A 26,996-nucleotide genomic window follows, 5' to 3' on the forward strand; every position below is an offset into this window, starting at 1 on the left:
GTCGTTTTAAAACGTGACTCGAGTCAATACAACACTGGAAAAGACCAAAAGGGACTTCAAGAAAAGAACTTTGCCGTAACATGATTATCACCGAAATTAGTTCAAAATGGCCCGAATAAATCCATCAAAGCATTATAAGTCCTCATATTTTTTCCATACTTAACTAAATATGGTCTTGACCTTGTTCCATCACTTGGTGATCTTATTTCAATATTTTTGATGTTGTTCCCACGTTGAGCTTATTGCTTTAAAGAAATTTCACAAAGATTACCGTCATTGTGCAATTCCAACATCGACCTTTTCCAGTAGGCTGTCTTTTTCCATTATGGTCATTGTTTTTAACATTAGTTTTAGCAACCCCGCCACGTAGGCTGCCGAGTTGATGCCGAGATACAAAAAGTCATATTTTATTTTCATAAGATGCATTTTACAGTGTCCCATTTGTATCGTATTGTTTTTTTTTCGTCATTGTCTGTGACCCTGTTGGGAGACATAAAAACAAAATGCTAACTATTATAGCAAGATAAAATAACAAATCCACCAGCAAACAATTATGAAGGGGAAGTAGCAGCAAAGTCCATTAAAACCGAAATCTTTGACCTGGTGTTTGACCAATATTCGTCAACGATTCTCAATGCGCCTATGAAAAAGTTATTGTGAAAATTGTGTTACACCATGCGATTTTTGCTAATTAAAACTCGGCTTCGGTCGATAAGTCAAGTATTTTTAATTTTATTTGACTACGTTATAGCAAAATTTGTCATACTTACTTTACAAACTTTTATTTTTGTACAAGTTTCTTTTCAGGACGAAGTCTTTTTTCACTTTATCACAATTAAATTTTGGCTGTAAATCCTCATGATTTTTTACCGCTGCGGGTTATCGTCCAATCAGATTCACACCCTTTTCAGTCCGTGCCCTGTGCAGTTCTCTTCTTTGAAGTTGCCAAAGAATCATATAATCAAAAATTACTTACTGCAACATTCTTTTGATTATTCAAAAATTAAACCGGTTAGTTACGTTAAAATTTTGGTAATAAAAATTTGTAAACCTTATCACCTTTTGTTAAAAATTGTACAAAATACGTTTAAAATCGAGCAATGAAGTGCCGCGGCCCACAAAATAAGAATTTTACTATGACGTCATATGTTACACCTTTTTTCATAAATGGTTAATTTGCAATATTTGGGATGGACTGCTCTCCATAGTCCAGGCCTAGGCTAAGTAAAAGTTGTGTAGGCTATATCTAATGTAAGGCGGTTTACTGCTGGTTGCCACTATTTCACCGGAAAAAATCGGAACTGAAGCGATGAGGGTTGAGGAATCATGGTTTGTGTTTGACTGGTGAGTAAGGTCTTTTAAAAGAAATAAAAGAGACCCCAAATTCTTTTGCCTAACCTACCGGTACCTAGTGAACTTTAGAGAAGTATAGACACAGTTTTATGTATCTGTGCATGATGTATTATGTGTTTTAACACAGTTTTTATAGGATGCTATACAGGAACTTGATAGAGTATTAAAAATCACACTTGACAGCATTAGTGCACGCTTGAGGTACACTGTCAGACTAAGGTTTTTCACTTATCCAAGATCTTGACAAAATTGCAGAAAAGCCGACCTTGTCAGCTTAAATATAGGCCAGGCTTGCATGTTCTCACATTGATTGCTAGATGTCAAGCTAACCGTTACCAGTAACGATAATAGCTCAGGTACCACTGCTAGATGGATTTTGCTAGCAACCAGATTGGAAGATTTTTGAATTGCACAAAGGATTTTAAATTCCCCACTACTAGATTACTTTTATATACCTTTTTAACCTTGTTTTTATGTAGAGTTTCTTCCTCTAAAATAACAAATTTTTCAATCTGGCTTAGCAAAAAATAATAACCTTTGCAGTTTGCATCAGTGATGGGTTTGGTTACAATGTTAACTTTCCGTTATTATGGCACCATTGTGAAGTTAACATTAAGGTGACCATCCAGAATAAATAACTATGCCCATGCCTCACTTGCAAATGGCTTGCAATAACAAATACACAGTCATAAATGATGATGATGATGCTGCTCAGGAACATGGCACCCTTATATATCTGTAACTAGTCAAAAATGTAATATTTTTGAAGGCAAGTTGGTCAAGCTAATTAACGTATTGTAGGCTATGTTTTAAGCTCTTGCTACTTTTTTCTGTGTGTTAATTCTGAAGTTAGCATGTGCTTTTTATTGTATTTTATCTTTTTATTTTCGCTCCTCACAGTTAATAGCAAAAATGATCAACTATGATGCAATGTTTTCTGTGAACATCATACATATACATATATATGCCATTAATTTAGCGCCGCCATTAATTTACATGTTTATGGTGTTAAGTAAATACCAGCTTGCTTACTTTTGATATGTTAACCTATTTAAGTTGCACTTTCTATTCTGGGAAATGCATGCAAAATAAGCTAAGCCTATTAATTAGGAAGTAATAAGACATTATACCTGAAAATTTTCTGTACATAACATTATTCAAGCTTAACACTGTCGAATTAATTGATGGTAGCTTTGGTAGTTGCATAGGTGTTGGTTAAAAGTTTTTTCTGTGTAAGATCAGATGAAATTAAGTTGGCAGAACATACTACAGATATTATCTTTAATATTAAAAAATTGTTTGTGTGTAATGTTTCTGAACTCATCAAAAACGTACATTGTCAAAGCATATGTTGCCTCAATCTTGAAGTCAAAACTTCTAGTATGTATGTAGACTAATGAACTTATTGCAAAATGTTATGTTTTCGTCTATTAATAAATACAACAAACTGCAAAGTAAATAGGTTTTCACTATTTTTCAACGCCAGTTGAACTCTTTTCGGCGTAAATCAAACTTGACAGTCTTGGCATTGACATTGTTATTTTTAGCTAATATATAAATGGACTAAATAGGTTTGTAGACCACTGAGTTTTCATACTTTAAAGCTTATGTACTATAACAGGTCTGTAAAGCAAAGTTTTTATTCAACATTCTAATTATCATTCAGTCATTTTAAACTTTCCTCTTTGCAGTTTACATTACAAGTATGAGTTATATTGTAGAATTTCAGATATGCCAAGACACAATCATGGCTTGCAAAACTGCGAAAGCCATTTATCCATGCACCTTTTCACATTAAGAATGCCTTTAAAGAGAGTTAAATAAGTGGTAGTCTTCTCACTGTTCAGTCCTGGAATCAGGTGTGCAAGTGTGAGAGATGTCAATCTGGAGTACGCTGCTGAGAGAAAATTGAGATCAGCAGTTTTATGTTTCTTGAGTGTAGGGATATATACACTATACTGTTATCTGTAGTTCATTCTTCCTTTAAACCATAACATGCAATGCCTTTTATACATATGTCTTTTAATGGATTTTTGTATCCAGTGTTTCTGGCCTGTGTGCTGTGTTCTGTGATAGCTAATGGTGGGATGCAAATCAAGTTACCCAGGTAAATGAAAGCTAAAAACTGTCACCTTGCAGGCTTGTGTTAAGTCAACTGCTCAATTAAACTAAGGACTTGAAAAGGTTGCATTAAATACGTGCAATTTATTAAAGCAAAAGATTTATTTTTATTTTTTGCCATTAATTACATAATTAATGATGAAAAATAAGACCAAAAAATAGTGAGTGAAACTATTGTGCTAATCGTTGTTATAGCACAAATGAAAGAAATACTCACACACAATTAAAGTATGGGAAAGGTGACAAAGCCCTGAAAGCTTCAAACATGCTATATGTTAAATATCATGCAAAGATGTGCGGAATCGATTACAAATTCAAATATTACTCATGGATTGTCGAATGTTGACAATTTTTGTTGTTCTCACAAATGTTATATTTTGCAAAAAGTAAGAGATCAACAACAAAACGTTGAAGTTATTGCTTGTATAAGGATTAGGACAGTTAGGTGGTTGCAATAAAGTTTAGTTAATTTATATAAACGAAAAGCAGATGTGATTTTTTTCAACAACAGCATTGTTACAAAGTTAATGCATGATTATGTAGCTTGGCAGGTAGTGTGATCAAGCGAATTGAGAAAAGTCAGCAGATTTGGATTTGCACGATTAATAAAAGCTATTAGTCGTATTCTCATAAATCCAATTTTTTTTCAATATAGCTTAGGCACATCCCCAATATAACGATTGCAAGTTATCATAACCGCAAAATCCCAATAGTAATACAATAACATGAAATATATACATATTCAGCAAACTTATTTTAATAGCGTAACAATGCACCAGTACAAGGAGTAACACCTTGAAAAACTAGCCTTTTCCCAAGTGATTAAATGAAAACAGGAAAGCATAAAAGACATGTCTGAAGGTACTGAAAAAGCTTAAGTCAAGGATATTGTAAATTGGTAGGCGAATAATGCGTTGACTGATTGTATGCGAACGGATAGTAGAAAACACCAGAAGAAACTACATGTTGGAGACCAGATTCCTGTTTCTGTGGCCAGAGAAGGACACAATATTGTACCTTCAGGTGCAAAGAAAAAACAATTGTAATATCACAGTGATGCTGACCACCACAGTTCTGTGTCACTGCCCCAGTCATTGATCAGCCTGAATTTTACCCTTTGTATTAAGCTATCGTCCTTGTATACACATAGTGCCCTGTTTCACTTTTCCTATGACCTTTATATTTTTTGCAACAAGCGCTCGGACAAGTAGCAAATAATTGAACTAAACCTTTTCATTGATAATTAATAGTCACTTCATGAATTTTTGCTAGTAAATACAAATTATTATCATCAAACAAATCCAGTTTACATATTTGTCATGTTCACCATGAAAGCTATGTTATAATTTTTCACAAAATTAGGATGGCTCAATGCCAATTTATATTTAAAATTTACGATTAATGTTAACAAATGATTTAAATATAATGTCTTTAATTAATATAATGTCTGTACATCATTTCCAATATTTATTGTCAAATACCATGCACATTTGAGAAAACTTTAAAGACATGGTTTAGTTTATGTGGGGAAGTCCAAAATGTTTTGGAATTTGAAGCGGCATTGTCACATAATGTTTATTATTTTAGAATTTCTCAAACTTCGGTCTACTTCCTTTTCTATATCTGTTTTTTAATTTAAACTGAACAGGTTAGCAGGCTAAAAATAATTCATTTTTCTTTCATTGAACCTTTCACATTCAATAAAAGTGACATTCCACCAAACTTGTTTTTATATTTTAGTGTCTTACATGTACTCAAATGTATTTGACCTTGTTGTATTTGAATACTAAGTATAAGTGTAATGTTCACTTCACAACAATAGCAGTGACTTTAAACTCAGTCTGGTCCATAAACTATTGATTGAACATCACTGTTGCATAAAAATGGTAATGATTTGTAGAGAGATGTTTAGTGGACAAATAGTGTGTATACCCAACACTTACAAAAACCTGGACTAGTCTGCATTTTCGTGTAGTGTTCAAATAGAGTTTTTATAAATAGTGATGCACCAGACTTTGTATCTTGTGCTTTTACATGTCGCTATTGTACCTTGAAAATTCTTATACATGTGAAGACATGTATTGCATTGTTTGCAGAATCAGCATTATTAATTACTTTGAATTATGTCAGGCTGCCTCATTGAAGTTTCCTTTGAGGGATAATAAACAAGCGTACTGCCATCGTATGTATTGGTTTTTGGTTGTTGTACAGTAGTCTGGGTTTACTGCCGAGTTCCCAGTCATTTTTTGAATGCTTTTAATCAAACTTTAGCTTGACTTTCTATGAATGACTATTTTCTGGCTAGTTTGTAAAATATTGTGTTACAATGGAGTATACAAGTGGTACGACTGGTGTAATGACATTGCGTAAGCATATATGTGTACCGGTATGTAACAGTTACAATATGTGCCTGTTATTGTTTAACATCATTAGTGATGAGGCATTTCCAGCAAGATCTGCAGAAAGTTACCATCTATAAATGTTGTCATTTTTGTGTGAGTTGTGGAAGAGTAGGTTAAGGCACATAAAAAATGTTTTTTAGTTAACATTGCTTGGTGTAGTTTTGATCTTATTCTTACTTGTAACGTATTAAACATTTTGATGTGGCTAGATATCTACATTGTAAACATTTTAGTTTTGACTTCATATTAACTTGCCAACTTCACTTGTTGATGTGTGTACTGGCTTGCGAATATAGGAGGCATGCTGTTCTCAAATGAAGACATATTGCTTTGTTGGCAAACATGTGTTATGTGTATAAACAGTAACAAAGTACATGGAAAAGTTGATTGGTGCCATTTGGAACCTATTGATATGCCGTCCTATTCTAATACTGGATGTCAATACATAACTTAATACATTGTTTTTAGCAAGATTTGTGCCCAATAGCTTGTAGTAAAATGTGATATATTTCTTTTCCATTCAGGGAAATTAAGTTGATTCACACAAGAGCAGTGGCATTTGTTGCACAATATATATATGATTAGTGTGCATGTCTAGTGATAAGGATTGACTCTGGGCAGTCAAGATCTTGTCATTATTGGGTTATATATGATGACGAATAGGATTTCCACCAAACTGGAATTAACTTAAAGGATACTTATTGCTCCACACATCAGTAACAATTTCGGAAATATAACAAACCACTCTAATGGATGCTGAAATCCAGAAATATGAAAGTCGCAAGAGAGAGGTTGCCAACATGGTCCTCAGCAATGGTTCCAGAATCAGTGCCGATGCATTGCTGGTTCGTAACATTTTATATCTTTGTAGATGCAGTAATTATACTTTTCCACATTTTGTTTAACTTTTTAATTCAATTATAAAAATTCATTTCAAAAGCTTGCAGCTGTGATGAGTTTTGTATTTGTTGTTTGACACTTTATATGGAATGCATTGTATTTCACTCTTATAGGATGGGATCAGTGCTTTGGTAACTGATTTGGATACACCGGCGCTTCGACGAAATAAAAATGTTGAAAGTTTTCTTAACAGATGTATGTACTTTTTTTAGTTCTAAACAAAACTCTTTATTAGCAAAAACATCTTGAAGCAAGTATATATAATATTTTCAGGTATTAAATCCCGACTTCTTATTATGCAGATTCAACGGTAACCAAAAAAGTTCGTGACAAACGAATGAAGGCTACTGATTTTGACGTGGTGAAGGTTATTGGAAGGGGAGCATTCGGCGAGGTTCAACTGGTCAGGCATAAACCAACCAAAAAAGTTTACGCGATGAAGCTTCTCAGTAAGCTTGAAATGGTAAGATTAGGCTTAGAATATTCTACAGATTTCCTAGTTGCCTTCAGTAAACAATTATCTTTCAATTCATATTTTATTGATGAATAACTCCACAGCTGTGGTTTTCCTCAGATTAAAATTGAGAATGACACTTCGTTAAAAACCAAGGCCGATAATAATGCATTGCTTGGAATTTTTTATTAAATTTCGTAAACATGGAAATTCATAAAGATTGATATATTACCAATTGGAAACATTGATTCTGATGTATCCCAGTAGTGCAAGGTTCGGCAACCTGCGGCCCGGCATGCGAAATCGTCCGGCCCGAGACATGTTAATTAGTTATTACAAGAATACGGCCCGCCGTTTCTTATTGAGTTTCAAACTGCAGTGTTAGTACTGCTTGAAAAATTGTGGTATTGTTACGCCATAAGTACATCGTACTAGTCTATTGTTACGCCATAAAACTGGTGAGAAGGCGGTAGACTAGTATCTCGTACTAAGTACGAGATTGTCTGTAGAGTAGACTAGACTAGTCGTTATAGATACAAAGAGAGATGCGACATTCGTTCTCTACAAACTAAATTCAGGCTATTCAGTACTCCGTTTGATGTGGACGCCAATACCATTCCCGAAAAATTTCAAATGGACCTTATTGAAATGCAATGCAGTGACGAATTGAAGGCAAAATTTCATACAAAGTCGCTGCTTGACTTTTACAAAAAGTACCTTCTTGAAAGTGGTCTTTATCCCAGCTTGACCAACAATGCAAAAGAAATGGCATCGATGTTTGGTAGCACGTACACATGTGAACAAATGTTTTCAACAATGAAATTCACGAAGAGCAAGCTAAGATCACGCATTTCCGACGCCCATTTAGAAAATGTTCTGGTTCTTGCTTCATCTGACTTGTCACCAGATGTTGAAAAACTTTCACAAAGCAAGCAGCATCAACTGTCACATTAATGCTGTGTTGTTGAAGTGTGAATACATATATTTTGCTCTTTTTGTGATTGATGTGATTGAGATTGCAGCAATGTAGCGTAATATACTGAAGTGAGTGTGAATTATAGTGTTAATGAAAATTCCGGCCTGCCAAAGAGTTGTACACTCGACATTTGGCCCGTGACTAGCAAAAGGTTGCCGACCCCTGCAGTAGTGGTTTCTTATGAACAGTTTTTACATTATGTAATTTATTACATTTCGCTAAGTTTTTTTTAAGATTTAAAAGAATCAGATAAATTTGCCAAAGCACCACTCTTGAAATTATGCATTTGTATCTGAGGCAGATCGTTTATCACTTTGTAGTATATTATTGATATGATATAATATAAAATAATTTTGTAACAAGTAGTATCAAAAGCATCTCCCTGAGGGAAAACAATAAACAATAGTCGGGAAAAATATTGTGAATGGTAAAACTTAATTAGAACTATGAACTTCCAATAAATTTTTTGCTTTCAAATCATGTTACATATTCAGAACAAACACAGCAGTGTTTTAAGGTAGATGCAAACCCTGCCATAATTCCATATTTTTTGACTTATACAAACTTATACTCAACAAGACACTCAACAAATACAGAATATACATTGACAAATTTACATGCAGTGTGTCCAAACTGAAATTGTTCTTCTACAAAATCTTTATAAGCTCATTTTAGATTCTGTGGGCGTTGTATCGAACTTGAAGCCCAAGTTCTGAGCAATTTTATATATTTACTAGAAGACCAGGTACACAACCATTGTTGTGCTGGTGACATTTTTTTCAGTCTGAATGACTTTTATTGACTTCAATTATAGAGCAATTGTATGGAGAGTTAACAAAATAACCTAACAATTTATTCCACAGATTAAGCGTTCAGAATCTGCCTTCTTTTGGGAAGAACGAGATATCATGGCACTGGCAAATTCTCAATGGGTTGTGAGAGTAAGTAATGTCATATATATATATATATATATATATATATATATATATACACAGTATAAACCATAAGCCTAAACACAGTAGCATGTTTTGCATCTGTCATAACATGATAGCTACTGTACTGTATGATGATATCAAAAGAATTTATTTGTGATAAGTATCCACAAGCAATACTGCATTGAAGCTTAATCTACTATAGTATACACAATTCTTATTATTGTCAATTGCGTTGTGTGGGCCTCCATGACTTAAAATGACCTAATGGATATTTTCAAGAATGAGTCATAGTACCCTTAACGCATGATATATGTATGCTCTAAATGAAATTACGGGAAGTATGTTTGGTTTGGTCATCCCAGCTTTGTTTAAAATGTTTACATTTGACCTACAGTAGCATTTGGTTAATGACAGACTTTTCCTAGTCGAAACTGCTCATAACTTTATTGTTTTAATGGGATTTCCTGTTGCAAGTTTGCTTTGTGTATGGTCTGATAAGACAGACTGTCACTAGACCAGTGATAATGAAGTTCCCCCTGTGTACAGTACAAGTGCATGCTACATGATATGATACAGCACACTTAGCAGTCAAGCTTCACACTCATTGTCTGTTTCAGGATAAATTTGATGTGTTAGTTTTTTTGGAAAAGTTTGCAAAGATTTTTGTGATTTCATGTTACACATTTATCAGCTTTGCATTATATTAATGTTTTTATGTTAATTTCTGCATACAGTTAGAACATTCATTCCAAGATGACAGAAACTTATACATGGTGATGGAATTTATGCCTGGTGGTGATCTAGTGAACCTAATGTCCAACTACGATGTACCAGAACGTTGGGCTCGATTTTATACAGCTGAAGTTGTACTGGCATTGGAAGCGATACATTCAATGGGCTATATTCACAGGCACGCATGAACAAGCTAATTGCATACTTGAAGCATAATTTGTTTATATTTTCAGACAAACTTTGTATTCAATATAACATTTGTTTTTGATGTTGTAGTTGTTCTGTGGGCACTTCTTGGTATATTTTTCCTTTTATTCTATTGCTTTGTTTCCACAGAGATGTGAAACCAGACAATATGTTGTTGGACAGAAATGGTCACCTTAAACTGGCAGATTTTGGGACCTGTATGAAGATGGACGAGGTAATATAATTAGCTTCTATTTCTTGATTTTATTCTTGAAATTATTCTAACCATGTTATATAGATCTTAATAATACAGTTTTATTCTACAGTTTGTGTGATTTTATATAATGCCATTATCAAAACTATCCCAGAATCTATTTATATTAAATATTGAATAGTTTTGTTTGCTATTAACTCGTCCACATACATAAAAACACAGTAAAATGATGCTTTCTTAAGTTTGTTTTAAAAGGCCACCTTTCACTATGAGTTATACATTTTTGTTGGAACTCTTGAAATGCTTCAAAATGGGCCTAAACTGACTTTAAATCCATTGTTTTACATGTTCAAATAACATAATTTTAAACACATTGTATTGAAATGTATGCTAAATTGCTAATGTTAGCTTTTCATTTAGCAATCAGTCTTTTTGCACTGTATGCTAAATTTTATTGCAAGCTCCTCCATCATGCTTGACCAGAATCATAAACTTTTTATAGAACATTTGTATGTGCCTTTATAGCTGGGTAATGCATGTACTCTGTAAATAACAATTGTAACTTGTAAGCGCTACAGCACTGGTCTGAATAGCAAGCAAACAGTCGACACATTGTGTTGTTGTTTTAATTAACAAGATAATTTCTTCATTGCAGCATGGCATGGTTAGGTCAGACACAGCAGTCGGAACTCCAGATTATATTTCTCCCGAAGTTTTAAAATCGCAAGGTGGAGATGGTTATTACGGACGAGAGTGCGACTGGTGGTCGGTGAGTTACGATACAGTTGTGTCGATGTCACCTTCATTGGGACCATATACTTCTTTTTAGACCACTTCCAAACCTATCGATAGAGTTTTTATTAGCAATAAACTCTAAATATATCGCAATTGTTTATGGTGCATTTTGAATAACTGTTTTATTAGGTTGGAGTATTCTTATATGAGATGTTAGTCGGTGATACTCCGTTTTACGCTGATTCTCTTGTCGGGACGTATGGAAAGATTATGGACCACAAAAATTCTCTTCAATTTCCTGATGACGTTGAAATGTCAAACAATGCAAAACAACTGATTTGCGGCTTCTTAACTGACCGGTAGCGTTACTTTGTTAATTGCCATTGTTCTTGACAGAAGAATGCCGTTAAATTTACCTCAGATTAGCTTAGAAATATTTCTATATTGTGAAATCTTGTAAATATACCCTGGTTGTATTGGAACTCTTGTATTTTATTTTGAAATGATAACTGAATTAGACCTACTGTTCTTTTTATGCCAAAACTGTTTTATTTTGTTGTCGCTACAGGAAAGACAGGTTAGGAAACAATGGGGTTGATGAGATCAAGCGCCAGAGATTTTTTAAAAATGAACAATGGAATTTTGATACCCTGCGAGACAGTAAGTGCAGTTTTGTCATTTTATTTTATCATAACAAGCCAATTGTACTAAAAAGTGTCAGAAGCTCAAATTATTTATCGTTTGTCATCTCTAAATCTAATTTTTCGGACTCAATGTAACGTGACATTAAAATTGACAGCTGTGGCTCCAGTAGTACCAGAGTTGACGGGAGACACTGACACCAGAAACTTTGATGACATCGAAGAGGAAAAGACGGACACTGAACAATTCCCAACTCCGAAAGCATTTGCGGGAAATCACCTTCCTTTCATTGGATTTACGTTTTCACATGATTCTCTGTACGCTTTTAAACTATTGCTGTTTTTCTGTACACTGTGTGATGTATCTAAATTCAAAGATCTTTAATCTAAAAATATCAGTAACAAAACTTTGTCTTTTTCACATTATTATTATAATGAAGAATTTTTGGAAAATTTTCACTAAATTGTTACCAATCTTGTTTGTTTTTCTGAAATGTGTATCACAACCAGTTACTTATTTTTAGGTACAACAGTCCATCGTTGGTTAATGGGGTATGTAACTATTAGTGTTGTTATTCAAAATTTCTGTTGGTAACGATATTTATTTTGCAGGAGAGAAGTGGGGGGAACATCACATCAAACGAGGTCTGCAGTAATTTGTTGTCTATCTCAGTTTAATGTTTTGTTTGTGTCAACGCTTGCCCTGTACTATATTACATGAGTTCAACATGAATCTTTTTCAGGACAATGAAAAGCTCAAGACAAAGCTTAACAAGATTGAAAACCAGTTGAAACAAGAAGTTAAGGTGAAAGAGGAACTCCAATCCAGATACAAGTAAGTTGGACATCGAAGGCATGTATCTTCCTGTAATTGGAATAATTAACTTGTGTTAATGAAGTTTTGGTGTATGCGTGGAGTTACTGGATATGGAAGCATCAAGTGCAATCATTTGTTCGTTAGACATTGAACAACTGTAATTTGTGCAACAGTAAACTTGAATCGGCATCAAAGGACATGGAGTCAGATCGTGAGAGCAGAAAGGCAAAAGAAAGTGAACTGAGGCAGCTGGAACGTGACAACGCTCTGCTTCAACACAAACAACAGGAAATCCAACGAAAAGCAGACATGGAAATGGAAAAAAGAAAAAAGGTTATTTTTTACACGAAAAACTTTTCAATTTGGTAATATTTGCTATTTCCAGCAGTAAAGGGGATAAAGTATTTCTAACTTACCCTGAATTAAATTTACACTCAAATTTCAGCTTGAAATTGAGATATCATCGTTGTCACGACAACTCGATGATGCAAGGTCGCAAAAAGCAGAAAGGAAAAAAGCAGAAGCAAGTGCCAGATCAGAACAACAAAGAATAGATGATCTGCAGCGGAAGCTTAAGACTGAATCAGAACTCGTAGCCAAGCTTCGAAAGGCTCAGCAAGATCTTAAAAAGGTAAATATTCTCTACTCATAAAGCTATAAATTAACCCTGCATTTATTTCATTTGATTTCTTAGTTGAAAATGATTTGTATTGCTTATAAATTTTTCTGATATTTTTTTGAAAGTGCAACTCAGACGTTCGGTGAGTATGAATCTTTTTTTTTAGAATGCAACAGATCTTGAAATAAACAACAGTGACATCAGGGAACAACTTTCTGCCGCCCAGGACAAAGTGAAGACTTTAGATCGTGCCAAGATGAGGCTGGATACCCTCCTGGAGCAGGAAAAGACACAGGGAGAAAACAGAGCCACGGATCTTCAAGGTGATTGCTTTACTCAAGTTTCATTTCAACTCATTTTGCTTTTTAGAGTTGTTTTATTAGATTTACTTCATTCATTAAGCACTGTTTAAGCCTGGATGTAGAATATTGTTCCTAATTTATAGCTGACTTTTAGAGCCTAGAATATTGGTGAGTTGATGGTATTAATCGATGTCAGCATTTATGGATATTATCAATTATCATCAATTTTTATTAGTATTTGTCAACAGTATTTTGTAACTCCAAGAGTTAACTAACTGTGCAATCACGGTAAATAGTAAGTAAATCCATGTTAAATACAGTAAATACATGTTCCTAAAGCTGTTAAGGATCCAATTTGTCTTATATTTGTTTGTTTGCTTTTTGCATTGTAATTTCTATCCATTTTCGATGCTGTGACTGTGTTTGTAAAAATTAACCTCATCGGTACCAAGAAAATTCATATTGGTATTTACATTTTATAATTGTGTTTTCGTTCTACTGAAAATACAACAAGTTTAGACAATTCTACGAGTCTCTCGAAGGATTTGTTGTACAATCTACTCGTGAAATATTGGAAATTTTTATGTTTTTTAGTATACATTTGGCAAATTTAGTTGTTGTCAGTTTTGACACCAATATTTGTAAACGTTTTGTGACTGGCTTGCCACAATTGTTATGCAGAAATTTCCTCTCTAAAATGGAGTTTTAAATAATTTTGTGCTCGTAGATCACGTCAAAAGTCTGCAACAGGAAACAGAGAGGTTGAAAAATCAAAATTCGAAAGTTGACAAGGAACGAAAGCTGGCTCAAGATAAACTTTCCAATTTGGAAAGGGTGAGTTTTTTGCTAACATAATAATTGAAAAAGCATTGCAGGTTTTGCAAATAAATCGTTTGTCTTAATAACGTTAAAATATTTTATTTTGTTTGTGTATGCGTACTAGGATGTTCCATTTTTTCACCATTTTGGAATTTAAAAAACCTTGGGGTCTTCCTAGGCGGTATTTTGGGCACCATGAAAGAATCTAAACATTTTTTGATTTCTGACGTCATTATGAGGTTGCACCCCCTTGCTGAAGTTTCGGTTGGGGTGCATTTTCCTAAATTGGCGATATCTTCGTAACCAATTGAGCTAGGGCCATAATCAAGGTGTCAAAAGATGGAGAATGGCTTTGCCATATATTTTGTGCGCAAATCACCATGTAGTTCTCAACCTGACCTTTATTTTGCTTGGTGATGATTGTAAACTTTTAAATTGGCCTTCGCCATGAAAAGCAAAAGAATTTATATGTAACCTATACCAACATATATCTAAAATAAACTTAAAATTACAGCAGTTTGTGTAAATACAATTGTGCAATTTTCAGTAGACTGCTTAAGGTAATATTTTTCTCTTATGGCTGCATCTTTTTAAAACACTGGTTAAATGAGTCTGATCTACTGAGGACATGATCATTTTTCTTGTGGTTCGCTGATCTTTGAGAAAATCTATCTCTTTTGAAGGTATCCAGTCTTCAAAAACACAACTGCTAGCAAAGTTTTTATTTTTCAGTGATGGATTTTCCTCAATACTACACTTACACTTGCAATGTCAAGTAAATTTGTTAACCCAATCTTCATCAAAAATGTCTTATTTTTTTTATCTTTTTTGCTCTTTTTCGTGTAAGACTAAACTTCTTAATCAGTTCTTTTAGCTTGGTCTCAATCCTTATTAAGCTTACTGTGGGGATGCTTGCCAAAGATCAGCAACATCTTGGACTACTTTCTCTTTAACATCATTGAAAGCTGGTGCTTTCCGGATAATCTTTGGATTTGTTTCACTTAAGCGCGGACTTTCAAAGTAATAATGACTCAAAACATCCATGTTGGTAGGCAAAACATTGCCAGCAAGCTTTTCATATTTAATAAAAGCACTGGATAAAGCTGATCTGGTAAGCGCCATCTTCAAACCAACAGTAAGGCTAAAGCACTAACCACCCAGTATGACTACCACTTGAGCATCCCAGTATACTTGGTATTATTAAACTTTTAAATTACATTTAAAATAATCGCCTTGTTTTTTCATACTAGTGAACAATTGTTGTTGCATCACAAACGTTTTTATTCTTTTATTTTTAAATATTTCCATCAGTAGTTTACTCAAGTAGTTAATAGTTGATCTGACATGTTGACTTGTTGGCAAAAGATGTCAAAATTTTGGTTTTTCTCAAATACCTTTTTTTCTAGAGCAAAAATGCAGTTAAAATGTATTGAGTGGTTATAGGAAGTCAGCCATTCCACATCTTTTGACACCTTGATCGCAGCTCTAGCTCAGTCGGTTACCAAGATACCGCCAAATTAGAAAAATGCACCCCCACTGAAACTTCAATAAGGGGTGCAACCTCAAAATGATGTCATAAATCAAAAAATGTTTAAGTTTTTTCATTGTGCCCAAAATACCGCCTAGGGAGACCGCAAGGTTTTTTAAATTCTAAAATGTTAAAAAATGAAACATCCTAATGCGTACGTTTCATGCATTTCCTTTCAAACCATGCATATTCTGCAATTATATCCTGTAGTTTTAATTCAAACTTGCTTCATGTTATGTAGGTCAAGACTACAATGGAGTTTGAGATGAAGACTCTGCAGCAGAGCTTGGATAAAGAAACTGCAGAGCACAAATCAACTATTGCCCAGCTTGACATAAGGAATAGGAAATACGCATCTATTCAGGGAACCAAGACAGAGGAAATGAGAGGTATGAAATTGTTTGCATCATTCCCAACTTGCAAACAAGCGTAATTAGTTAACATGTGTAAAGTCATCACAGTCATCATGATATCAGCCTTACTAACGATACATTGACTTCATTTTCGCTTTAAACCTTTCCATACATAACTTTCATGAGTTATGTATTGTTATAAATTGTTTGGAAACATATCTGTATTTGTATTTTCAACTTAGTGACATAAAATTGTCATTTTAGCCTTGGAGCGACAACTGTCGACTGAAAAACAGACTCGACTCAGTTTAGAAAAGGATACAACGGATTTGAAGAAGAAAGTTACGTTGCTTGAGTATGACTTACAAGAAGCAAAGAAGGGTCAAAAACAGAACGCTAGCTTGAAAGAAAGAGCTGAACAAGAGGTGAAATCTGTGAAAGAAATTTTAATGAAACTTTAAGAATTTTTTGTTTGACGAGGCAATACGCTTATTTTCACGAAAGCAAAGATTGTGAGACAAACACAAGATAAAACTCTTGTTGTATCAGGTACAAGAGCTGACAAGTGCCAAGAACCAAGAAACTCAACAAAAGCAACAGTTCCAGTCGGAGTTGAAGACAATAAAAACCGAACTGACTGCCCTGAAGACATCAGAAAACCAATTTAATAAGGTCTTGTCTTTGAGCTTTATTAAGACTTGTAATTTTCCTTCAGTGCCGGGGTTAAATTTTAAAAAATTTATCAATTAATCAAGTGCAGTGTAACTACTGTAGTAATATGTAATTACTATGAAGTCTTCTTTCTCATGCAATCAACTATTCGACAAATACTAAATTTTCTTGGCTCATAAAGAACCGTGAACAATTAAACATATGCATTGAATAATTCAAAAATCTTTGAATTTTTGTTTATTAAATTGTAGATGAGAAACCATTTGCAGAGCTTGTTAATAATTGACCAGATTTTCTACAGGACGCCTCACAACTGAGAGAAGATAAACAGGAACTCGAACGGAAGTTGCAGAGGATGAAGAAAGAGAGACAGAACATTGACGGTCAGATGCGCGAGATTCAGGACCAATTGGAGGCAGAGCAATACTTCTCTGTGAGTGGATAAAATTTTCCTTAATCTGAAACAGTATTTTTAAGTGTAATTTTGAAAATTAACCTCATCTTATGAAGTTGATTCCCTAGCTCAGAAAATAGTCTGTAAATCGTTGTGGCCTGATTTCAACTAAAATAATTGTGTTTGATATGAGTTAAATAATTTTTAGTTATGGTTTCAAAAACTGAAACTTTTATTTAAGTCGATAGCATCTTCTTTCCTTAATTGGACTTTTTTTAAACACAGACACTGTACAAGACCCAGGTTCGCGAGCTTAAAGAGGAGATTGAAGATCACGAGAAGAGAGAAGAGGAATACAAGAACAACATGAACATGCTGAGAGATGAAAGGTATTTTTATCACTCTTGTGCGGGCCATTCATGCTCTTAAAATTTTTTATCGCTGTACAAGTACAACCTTGCTATAGAGCCGTCGTCTTTCTCTTTGCATAAAAGGATTTTTTTCTGCACTTTAAGTAGAACATATATTGACGAGTTACATCTTAATGACGATGTTAACGACCAACCAGTCACACATAATAGGCAGCTACCACAAAATCTGCGCTACCAACAAAAACACTTACAAGACAGCACTAATCAAAAACAGGCTAGCAATGCAAGCTGAGCTGTCAGTCGCCCTTGACAAGGCTGAGCAAGCACAGGTTGCGAGGAGAGCAATCGAAGAAGATCTCGTTGATGCCGGCAAGCATCGTATGCAAATGGAATTAGAGCTACGTGAGATACGAGAGTCCGACGTAGGCCATGAAGAGTCTTTCAGAGAAGAAATTGCATCCGTGAGTGAAACAAACCAATCTACATTTCATGTCCCAGGCCGTGTCGCACCCAGAAAAACATACACACATGACAGTCTTTTTTGTGGAGCTTTTGTGTTTTTTTCATGAACCTTTGATCACATTTTGGTTGTCAAGTTCATTTTTTCAGGTGTTCGTGTCACTGCATATGTTTTTGCATTTGTGTGGTTTAGTTGCATGTTCAATTTTGGTTTCAAAGCCTGCTTTCAAGGTATCTGTCCTGTGCTTGAATGCGGGCTATAAAACAGTGCTTGTGTTTTTGTTTGCTTGACAATTTTTTTTTTTTGACTGACACTCAACAGGGACACGGCGGTGACCCAACTCCAAATGGTACAAGACACCAATTCGATTCTTGAGCAGTGGCGTTCACATTACGAACGCGAAATTGTTCACCTTCAGCTTGCTAAAGTCGAAATGGAAAGCACAAATCGACAGAGAATATCTGAGAAAGACGACCAGATTGCAGCCGTGAGTGTAGAGTTATCACGCCGAACAAACTTGACTGTAATTTTGCTTGCAATCATTATCTGGTTGTGACTGGTAGATTAACTATGTCTGAGTATCGCTAAATTTCTAACTAACTAAGCACGGAAAAATGAGCTGTGTAAAGCTTTAGCAGAAATACTGTAACCCAAAATTTTGCAGAAAATGTATGCGAGCTGGTCAGAGATTAATTGCTAGTGTAGTGCTGTTGCTTTCATTAAATAACATTAGTATTATTGCTGCAAAAACTAATGATATGTTGACTAAAAACGATAGCGTCGATTGTACGTTTCATGTTACCAATGTATTACTTAACATGTAGTAGCTTTAAGCTGAGAAATTGTTGTAGCTGCTTTGTATTTTTCTGGTGTAATTGTAAGTAATTGATTGGTGCTTGTATTTTCAAAAACCTTTAATTGCAGCATGAAAAATGTATGCATTTGGCAACAACGCATGAATTCTTGTCATATGAATAACTTCATATCATGCATGATTATTTCACATTTCTGCATGTTCCACTGCTTCACATCAAACCATTGCCTGTCTTCATTTGCAGTACTGCATATATCCACAGACGTAAATGTGGTTGATTGTAATATCCCTGATTCATGTATAATGTTCATCTGATATTTTATGGCAAAATTTTTCTTTATTTCAATTCAAATGTTTCCCAAAATCAAACTCTATTTATTTCATTACACCATTTCTTTACTTGGACTCCAAATTTAAAACAAATATCTGTTGATGTTGCAGTACTGTGATATTAGCCTGGACATTTATACTTGGCCTTTCATGACATGGAGTGTAGTATTTCACATAATAATTTGTACCGCGTAGCTAATTTATTTTATATTAGCAGCAAAACTGTTGCTTTTTACTCAAAACTAACCAAATTGTGTAGATAATATTTATCTGGCATGATTATTAATGCACAAAAAACTGGTAATTGGGTCCAGTAGCGTTGGACTTCAGCTTTTGGCAATTTCAGAGTAGGGATGGGCTGGCTGACCGAAAATATTTTGTCAGATCAATATTTTCTAAGAATTTCTGGTACATTAGGCAAGTCTGGCAGCTTTTCTGAATCCAGTAAAGGTTGGATTTTAGAAAAAGGCGAAATCCTGCCAGATTTTTATGAATTTAGGCCTAGCTAGCTCATCCCCACTTAAAAGAGTGTAACTTTAACACTATCCCAATTCTAATTGCCTTTTGGAAATTTAAAAACTTGTTCCTGTAGCAAAATGTATTCACGTAATCATTTGATTTTGTCCAAATATAAAATTTAACTGAAAATTGTTATCACATTTATAGCTTGAAGAGAAAATTGGAACATCTGACAGACAACGTGAACAAACCAACCAGGAAATGCAAGCACTTCAAGAAAAACTGCAATCTGCGAATAACGGTATGTCAAGGTTATTCTAATGCAGTATACAATATTTTTAAAAACTCCCACAGATTTTATCATAAGGATGATTTTAGCTAGGCCAGTGCCATTACAGACTTGGGTAGAGATATTAGTATGCTCGGTTAGAGTAGTAATTGACAATATGATTTTGTTTCAGAATTAGAAGAACTGAGAAAGACCAAGTCTGAGGCTGCCTCTTTGAAAGCAAACTTCGATAAGCAGATTAAGAACGAAAAAATGCTCAAGATGCAAGCTGTCAACAAGCTGGCAGAAGTGATGAACCGCAAGGACATGAACAAAGACAACAAAAAGAAAACTGTATGTTTTATTCCAAAATAGATTATCCCTTTTTAAAGTTTTCTATGCAAAACAGTTTCATAACATAGAGAGATTTTATTTTCTTCATATGTTATCAGTTGCTGACAATTGAATTACTTTTTTATTGTGTTAAATATTAATTTGGCAACTGTTGGAGAAATGAATTGTTTTTGACGTCAGTTTGTTAAAAATGATCCTGTTTTAGTAAATCTTCATAATACTTGGTGATACTCTTCAATTCTTCATAATACTCTATTGCACTAGGTTTCAGCCGATGCGCTGCGCAAAAAAGAAAAAGAATGTCGTCGCTTGCAACAAGAGCTGCAGCAAGAGAAGGAAAAACTGGGCGCCATCACCTTCAAATTCCAACAGGACTTGGATGCTGTGCAAGCAGTGAGTAATAAAGAGGCCAGGGTCACTTTTATAAAAACAGTGTTTCTACACCTGGCAGCAGTAACCATCGCATGTGCCAAGATGACAAATCCAGATTAAAGATTAACTTTAAAGCATATCATGACGCTTTCTTCCATCTTAGGCTTTGGCGGAGGAAAATGCGAAATGCATGGAACTTCAAATGACAGTCGATAGCAAGGATGCAGACATAGAAATGCTAAGAAATCGTCTACAATCCACACCATCTTCGATAGATTCGGTCAGCTTGTATAGCGAAGGAGATGATAACACACATGGTAAATAGACCACAACTGAATGCATCTATTAAGTTTTGTTGTGCTGAGCATCAGTTGTAACGCCATCCAAATGTAAACTGTCAGTGCTTACCTGTATATAACAAATATGATTTAAATGTACTATAGCAACGTATTTATTGCAAACTTTAAAATCAACATGCTTTGTTAAAAATGTAACACATGTAAACCGAAACTCATCAGTTTTCCATCAAATATGCCATGTGCTTGTCATACAACTTTTAGGTAATTTGTATTTGTCTTTCAGCTGACCAGACTTTAAAAGGATGGCTTTCCATTCCAAACAAGACCAATATAAAGAGGCATGGTTACTGGAAGCGGCAATTTGTAGTCGTTAGTAGAAAGAAAATCCTCTTTTATAACTCCGAAATGGACAAAGAAGGCTCCACTCCATCGATGGTTATCGATTTGGAGTAAGTCTACTTTTCTTTTACTAACTTTCTTTTCAGTGCTTAGGAACAGCTTCGCACAAGGAATCTTATTTTCTCACATTTGTAAAAACAAGCTTTTATATAAGTCAAGGTTTATTTTTCTAAACAAAAGGAATAAAAAAAACTCCCCTGGTTAATTTTGAATGTTTAGGTTTGCTATTTACAACAATTTCCATTGGAAAGTTTGTTTAATAATCCACTTTATTGTGCAGGAAATTGTTTCACGTTCGTCCAGTTACTCAGGCTGAAGCCATACGAGCAAAGCCTCAAGAAATACCTACAATTTTTCAGGTTGATTGACCACCGTAGTTACTGAAATCATCTGTGCTGTTTTTAATTAATCCAAATATTCTTGTTAAATTATAAACAGTTTAATACTATAACCAAATAACAGTTTTTCTGTATATTCTTTCTTGCAAGTAATTCAAAGAATATTGAATTTGATACACAAATAATAAGTGAACACATGAAATGAATGAATGAATGACGCCATTTTAGTTACTGTATGCCAACGAGGGCGAAGCAAGGCGAGACATGGAACCAACACCCAGTCCAGCGTTGCAGGAGATTCAAGACCACAGCAAACATTCAGACGAGATAATCCACAAAGGTCATTCTTTCATACAAATAGTCTACCACCTTCCCACCAACTGTGAAGCCTGTACCAAGGCCCTTTGGAACGTAATTAGACCTCCAATGGCTATTGAATGCCAACGTGAGTATTCATCTGCCGAGTTTGAACTTGATTTGTTGTCATTACTGTTTGATGTTAAGGCTCATATATTTATGTGACATAGCAAGCTTTATTCAGTTATTTTGTAAAAGTCACGTTTTTATGACTATCAGGGTGTACATTTTTTCTAATTTGCCATTTTTTCTACTCAACAGGTTGCAGGGCAAAATACCACAAAGAGCATCTTGAATCTGGTGGTATCGTTCCATGTAGAGGTATTTGCATTTTCATGTTGACATCTTTTTTGCTTTAGACGCTAGATGCCTAGTTGGCTGAACTTTGTGCTTGTTTCAACAATGTCACATGCACACTCATCACGTTGTACTGAATATATTTTTCATTACCTGGCAAAGATATTTTTAGCGTTAGAAGCCCTTTTGTTATGCAATATTCTTTTTTAGTCAATTTTGAGTTAAACGCCGCAAAAGAGCTTCTTCTTCGTGCCACCTCCTCGGATGATCAAAAGAAATGGGTCAACCAGCTCTTGAAGAAAATCCCCAAAGTGCCTCCCCAGCCTATAGATACATTCGGTGGAAGGTAACAGCTCAGATGTGAATCGAATCGTACCATCAAATTAATGCTTCCAATTACTTGTCTGTTGACGTGGAGATGTTGCATTGAAAAATCGGCCGTCATCTTATTACTTTAAATTTACTAGAAATTCACCGCGGGTTTCGTCTGTTAGGTATAACCCTGCCTCAAGAAAATCAAGCAGCAAAGGACCATCAGACAGACTACAGAAACCGGCAATAGACAAAAGGTAATCAGCATTCAGGCAATCAAATGTTATAAACCCTTCACCGCAACAATAGTAAATTATTTGGTAACTGACTAGGTTAGACAAGGCAATATCACTGCCTAAACCAAAAATACTCTTTTTAAGAGCGAAACTACTACAACATTGCTAAAACATTCATTACATAATTGGATGTTCCATACGTTACGTTCTACACCTGTCATTTTGATAGTCATTAATATTTGCTTTTATTTCCATCAAAGAACCACCTTTGACCTTTCATATGCCACTGTACATATGTAGTCAATTGGTAAAATGAGCTACTTGGAAGTCCCTTCACCAGTTTTTTTTTTGAAGTGCAAGAGAAATCACTGTCATGAAGTTTTGTTTTATACTGATTTGCATCTTTGATTTTGTGCAATCACGAGAGTGTTTTTGAGGAATGTGTGCAAGAACACCCAAAGGACATTTTTTTGACTAAAACGAGCTTAAAACGAAATGGCCAAACTTTTTTGACCATGGGTTTATGTCTTGCAAAGCCTATAAACTGGGAAAATGGACAAGAAAATTAACTAAAGGTTTTAACAGTTTCTCAATTTTAAGCAGAACTGTTTCAGTTTGTCTGTTTCATAAGTTCCGACCTAGTCTGTAGTACTTTTGTTTTCTTTGCATGTCGTTTGACCAGTTTGTTGTTTCTTTATGTTCAAATGTCAGTGGATGGTAATCTTTTGTAAAAAAGGGTCTTGGCCAATAATGCCATTGCTAAAAAACGAATTTTTTGGTTTGAGAAGTGAATGTGTTAACTGCAATGCAGTATTGAGTTAAGTAGCGAAAGATGTGTAGGTCGTTGTTTTATATGGCTTTACCTCTGAAAGTAAGGTTGCTTAGAACAAAGTGGGGCAAATTCCGTTCGTGACTTTTCTTGGTTTGAAATTATGTTTAGATTTTCTTTGATTTTCAGTTCTTAACACAGCTGAGTGAAAATAAGCTCATTTTGTTTACGCGCTGACCTGATTTTGTTCTGCATGGCTCGAATTTAACGATCGCACTTTTATATCACTTTTTGTTCGGAGTGAAAGAGAATGTAGAAAGCCTCGATTTGGTTGTTCATGTCGGTTCTACTCCCCGCAGCGCCAGTCCTTCTCACAGCACCACGAGCAGCTGCGACGGAGCGGAGGGCATGTCCTCCAGATCTTCCACACCCTCCACTTCCATGAGAAACTCCATTGCTATCGACACCTCCGAGCACATGGATTACCTGGCTCCTGGACCATCTCCCGCCGCTTCTATGGAAAAGATAAACTTTGCATCGCTTTCTCCGAGCCACAAATCTCGTTTAAGGAGGAGTTCTTCGGAATGTGCTAATCCTGAGTACGGCAAACATCGCACGTCCTCTACAAAACAACATCATGCATCACCGTCATTTCCACACAAGTCGAAAGATAAAAGTTCCAAAAAGTCCGACAAAAAATCTTCAAGACTCTCAGTGAATCCCAACAATGGAAGCGGTGGCTCATTTTCACACAGCTCCTCCCGTAAAGGGTTCTCCCTTTTGCGGAGATCCGACAGCGGTCGTCCTGTTCATGTATCAAAGGATGAAACTGGAAAATCTCACAAGTCTTGAACCACCTTCTTGGTGAGAGTTAGGGAAAGTAAAATGCAGCTGTCCTGATGATTATTGCAATAACATAAGATCTTGAATTCTTACAATGCCATCATTTATTTACTCACAACTTTTTTGAGCAGCTTTTGTTACTGTGATTCTGGTCATTCATTCTGATTTCTTTCATCATGGTAATTGACAGAAGTCGAATTTCCATCCAGATTTGCTGCTTTTCACATTTAATATATAAAGCATTCTGAGTGTAGCAAATTTTATCCAAAATTAAGTAATCTAAATTACACTTTCAAAGCTTTATCGGCTTGTTTAACAGAAAACTGTAACACTTTTGCAACTTTAATTCCAAGTAATTAAGTTTTCGGCAGTTCAATAAAGACAGAGGAAAATGGAACAGTGGGTTTTTCCAGGAAATTTTTATTTACGTTAAGCAGTTTTATCAAATAATTTAATGCTAACATATACAGAAACCCTAGAAGACCCTATTTCAACTTACTAAGTAAACAAGCTGTAATTATTGTGGTTTACGTTCACTTAATTTTATTTTTGTTTTCAGTTAACAGTACGCCAGCAAAGCATGTTACATTCGATTCCTGAAGACATACTACGATGGAACTTCCAGCATCTAACAAAGTCGCATGTACAGCAGTCAATTCAATCGTCGATTCCAACCCACAATGCGCCCCTTGAAAATACATATGTTGCTGCTAATTCTGTGAAACATTGCCACGCACCGTGTAGTCTATGACCTATTGTACTCAGGAAGACATGCGGCAGCGTTGAGACATTTTTTGTCTGAATTTATTTTTCAATCGCCTTTGAACGAGTATAGGGGTGCGTTTTATCGTAGCAGCGCTACCGACACTTTCTAGGTAGTGTCTCCAGCGTAGAAAAGAATACCTTAACATAGCGCCTTATCACATCTGCACGTTGTAACTTGCCTGTAAGTGCCTTTCAAATTGTACCAATGTATTTTGGCCCCCGATGTTTTAAGTTTCATTCTTGCACTTTGCGGCGCGTTTACGTGTTTAATTCTAATATGACGCCTGCTGTTCTAGTGGTGTCTTCACTAGGCGCGCAGTTCAATGGCGCCCGCGCATCCGGAAACATGTTCTCTTGTTAAAGGTGTTTTACTATACAGTATCTTGCCGCCATTTTAAGGGTGAAAAAATCAGTGCGATTGCCCTGTCATGTCGCCGTAGTACAATAGACACTTCGTTCCTCAACGCGGGCTTCGTTAAATTTTTTTCTGTTATGTGTTCCATATTTTGAAATAGCTTTATTTCGTCACCGACATCGTCGTCTTTACGAATGAGCCAAGTACCAACACAACATGCGTTTGTTCTGGTATGCGCGTCAGTGAACGAAAAAAGGCGCCGTTTTTTTCAATGCTAAGTCACACGTGATAATATTTGTACTGGCACTTGTTGGATCAAACTGTTTCGATCGACCTCGGTAACTTTCGACGCAACAGAAAATTGAAAATGCACTATTGTCGATCGGAGTTGTTCACATTAAATTCTTGGTGTTTTGTAATTTTTTTTGTAGCCTTTCAGCATCTGATAAGACGCAAGGGTATTTATTTTTGGTGTGAAAATTTATTTAATCTTCTATTATTAATAAAGGAAATAGTCTGGTGAGACTAAATCTCGCTTAACTTTCAACACTGAATTTGGTCATTTTTCCAGGACAGCATAATTTTATACAATATGTTTTATTTGCGAAATTTGACGCGACGCATCATAATTGGTTACTTTGTAGTGTTTTGATATCTGGATCTTTTTGCAATCGCATGATACTATGTGTAGCGCCCTTAGTACAACATAATAGAAAACGTGACATTCCGCCAAACTGTTGCGAAGACCGCATTTGAGTCATTTTAAAGACCTCATGATTAAACATAAGCATTTTTATACCACACTATCAGCCTTAAAAATGCAGTTTGACCGATCGACCAAAGCCTTTATGTCTTGATTTAGAGTCATAAGATGAATGTATGCTGCCCCATTGTTGAGTTTAATGCGTATTCGCCTTTGCATTTAGAACATTACCATATTATACACTTTGTATTACTACTGCTGTTTTACGTATGTTGTGTATTGATTAGGGAAGGGGCCGTCACTATACGCAGATTGATTTTTCGCCTGATTATTATACTATTATTGTTTTGTTGTTTTCATCAAGCACCGATTTCGCTTTCCCCTTTTTGGCCGTTTTAGCTTGTTATTATTCCTTGTTGTGTGGTCGTTTCAACCCTCCCCTACTTAGCCGCTGATGATTGTGATATTTAAGAAACCTACGAATAAAAATTTTGCCGCCAGATACAGATGAAATCGTCTTCCTTGTCATCATTAATTACCATAGAAAGATGGGCGACTTTTGTCGCTTAGACAATACAGAGATTTTTTACGGTAATTCAATGTTATGCATATTAGCTGAGAATTTTGATCATGTTTTGAAGTTTATTAGAGAAGAACTAACAAACGCAGAGAACTTGATACCTAACAATAATTTCAATTCGCAAACAGGGAGCGTGGAAGAAACCAATGTTTTTTTCTGCAT

The 26,996-nt window shown here is 35.2% G+C and overlaps 1 protein-coding gene across 5 annotated transcripts; it reads left to right on the top strand.

Moving 5' to 3' along the window:
- Nucleotides 1-1,191: 1,191 nt before the first annotated feature.
- Nucleotides 1,192-26,756, top strand: LOC143450528 (rho-associated protein kinase 2-like). 5 transcript variants are annotated; one of them, XM_076951108.1, is made up of 35 exons: nt 1,192-6,721; nt 6,890-6,971; nt 7,079-7,239; nt 9,070-9,147; nt 9,876-10,051; nt 10,210-10,294; nt 10,929-11,042; nt 11,198-11,367; nt 11,577-11,668; nt 11,808-11,967; nt 12,174-12,201; nt 12,262-12,294; nt 12,393-12,484; nt 12,640-12,799; nt 12,912-13,097; nt 13,252-13,408; nt 14,115-14,221; nt 15,976-16,123; nt 16,352-16,512; nt 16,637-16,759; nt 17,061-17,192; nt 17,439-17,542; nt 17,799-17,985; nt 19,795-19,888; nt 20,049-20,209; nt 20,474-20,602; nt 20,745-20,898; nt 21,164-21,329; nt 21,560-21,638; nt 21,846-22,062; nt 22,236-22,295; nt 22,482-22,617; nt 22,739-22,840; nt 23,948-24,452; nt 24,991-26,756. In XM_076951108.1, the coding sequence occupies exons 1-34, from the start codon at nt 6,626-6,628 to the stop codon at nt 24,438-24,440; spliced, it is 4,623 nt and encodes a 1,540-aa protein (XP_076807223.1). In that variant the 5' UTR covers nt 1,192-6,625; the 3' UTR covers nt 24,441-24,452; nt 24,991-26,756. The 5 variants fall into 5 exon arrangements, with proteins under 5 accessions (XP_076807223.1, XP_076807225.1, XP_076807224.1 ...); XM_076951110.1 differs by having other exon boundaries at nt 22,766-22,840; XM_076951109.1 differs by lacking the exon at nt 17,799-17,985 and adding an exon at nt 18,306-18,471.
- The last annotated feature ends 240 nt before the right edge of the window (nt 26,757-26,996 follow it).

The sequence above is a fragment of the Clavelina lepadiformis genome, chromosome 3 (assembly GCF_947623445.1).
Source record: "Clavelina lepadiformis chromosome 3, kaClaLepa1.1, whole genome shotgun sequence".
Taxonomy (NCBI): Eukaryota; Metazoa; Chordata; class Ascidiacea; order Aplousobranchia; family Clavelinidae; genus Clavelina; species Clavelina lepadiformis.

Bases quoted from the DNA above. Each gene is read 5' to 3' on its own strand.
- LOC143450528 (XM_076951108.1), top strand. From the start codon at position 6,626: ATGGATGCTGAAATCCAGAAATATGAAAGTCGCAAGAGAGAGGTTGCC. The intron at 6,972-7,078 runs GTATGTACTTTT...CTTATTATGCAG, and splicing joins TGAAAGTTTTCTTAACAGAT to ATTCAACGGTAACCAAAAAA. The intron at 21,639-21,845 runs GTTGATTGACCA...ACGCCATTTTAG, and splicing joins AAATACCTACAATTTTTCAG to TTACTGTATGCCAACGAGGG.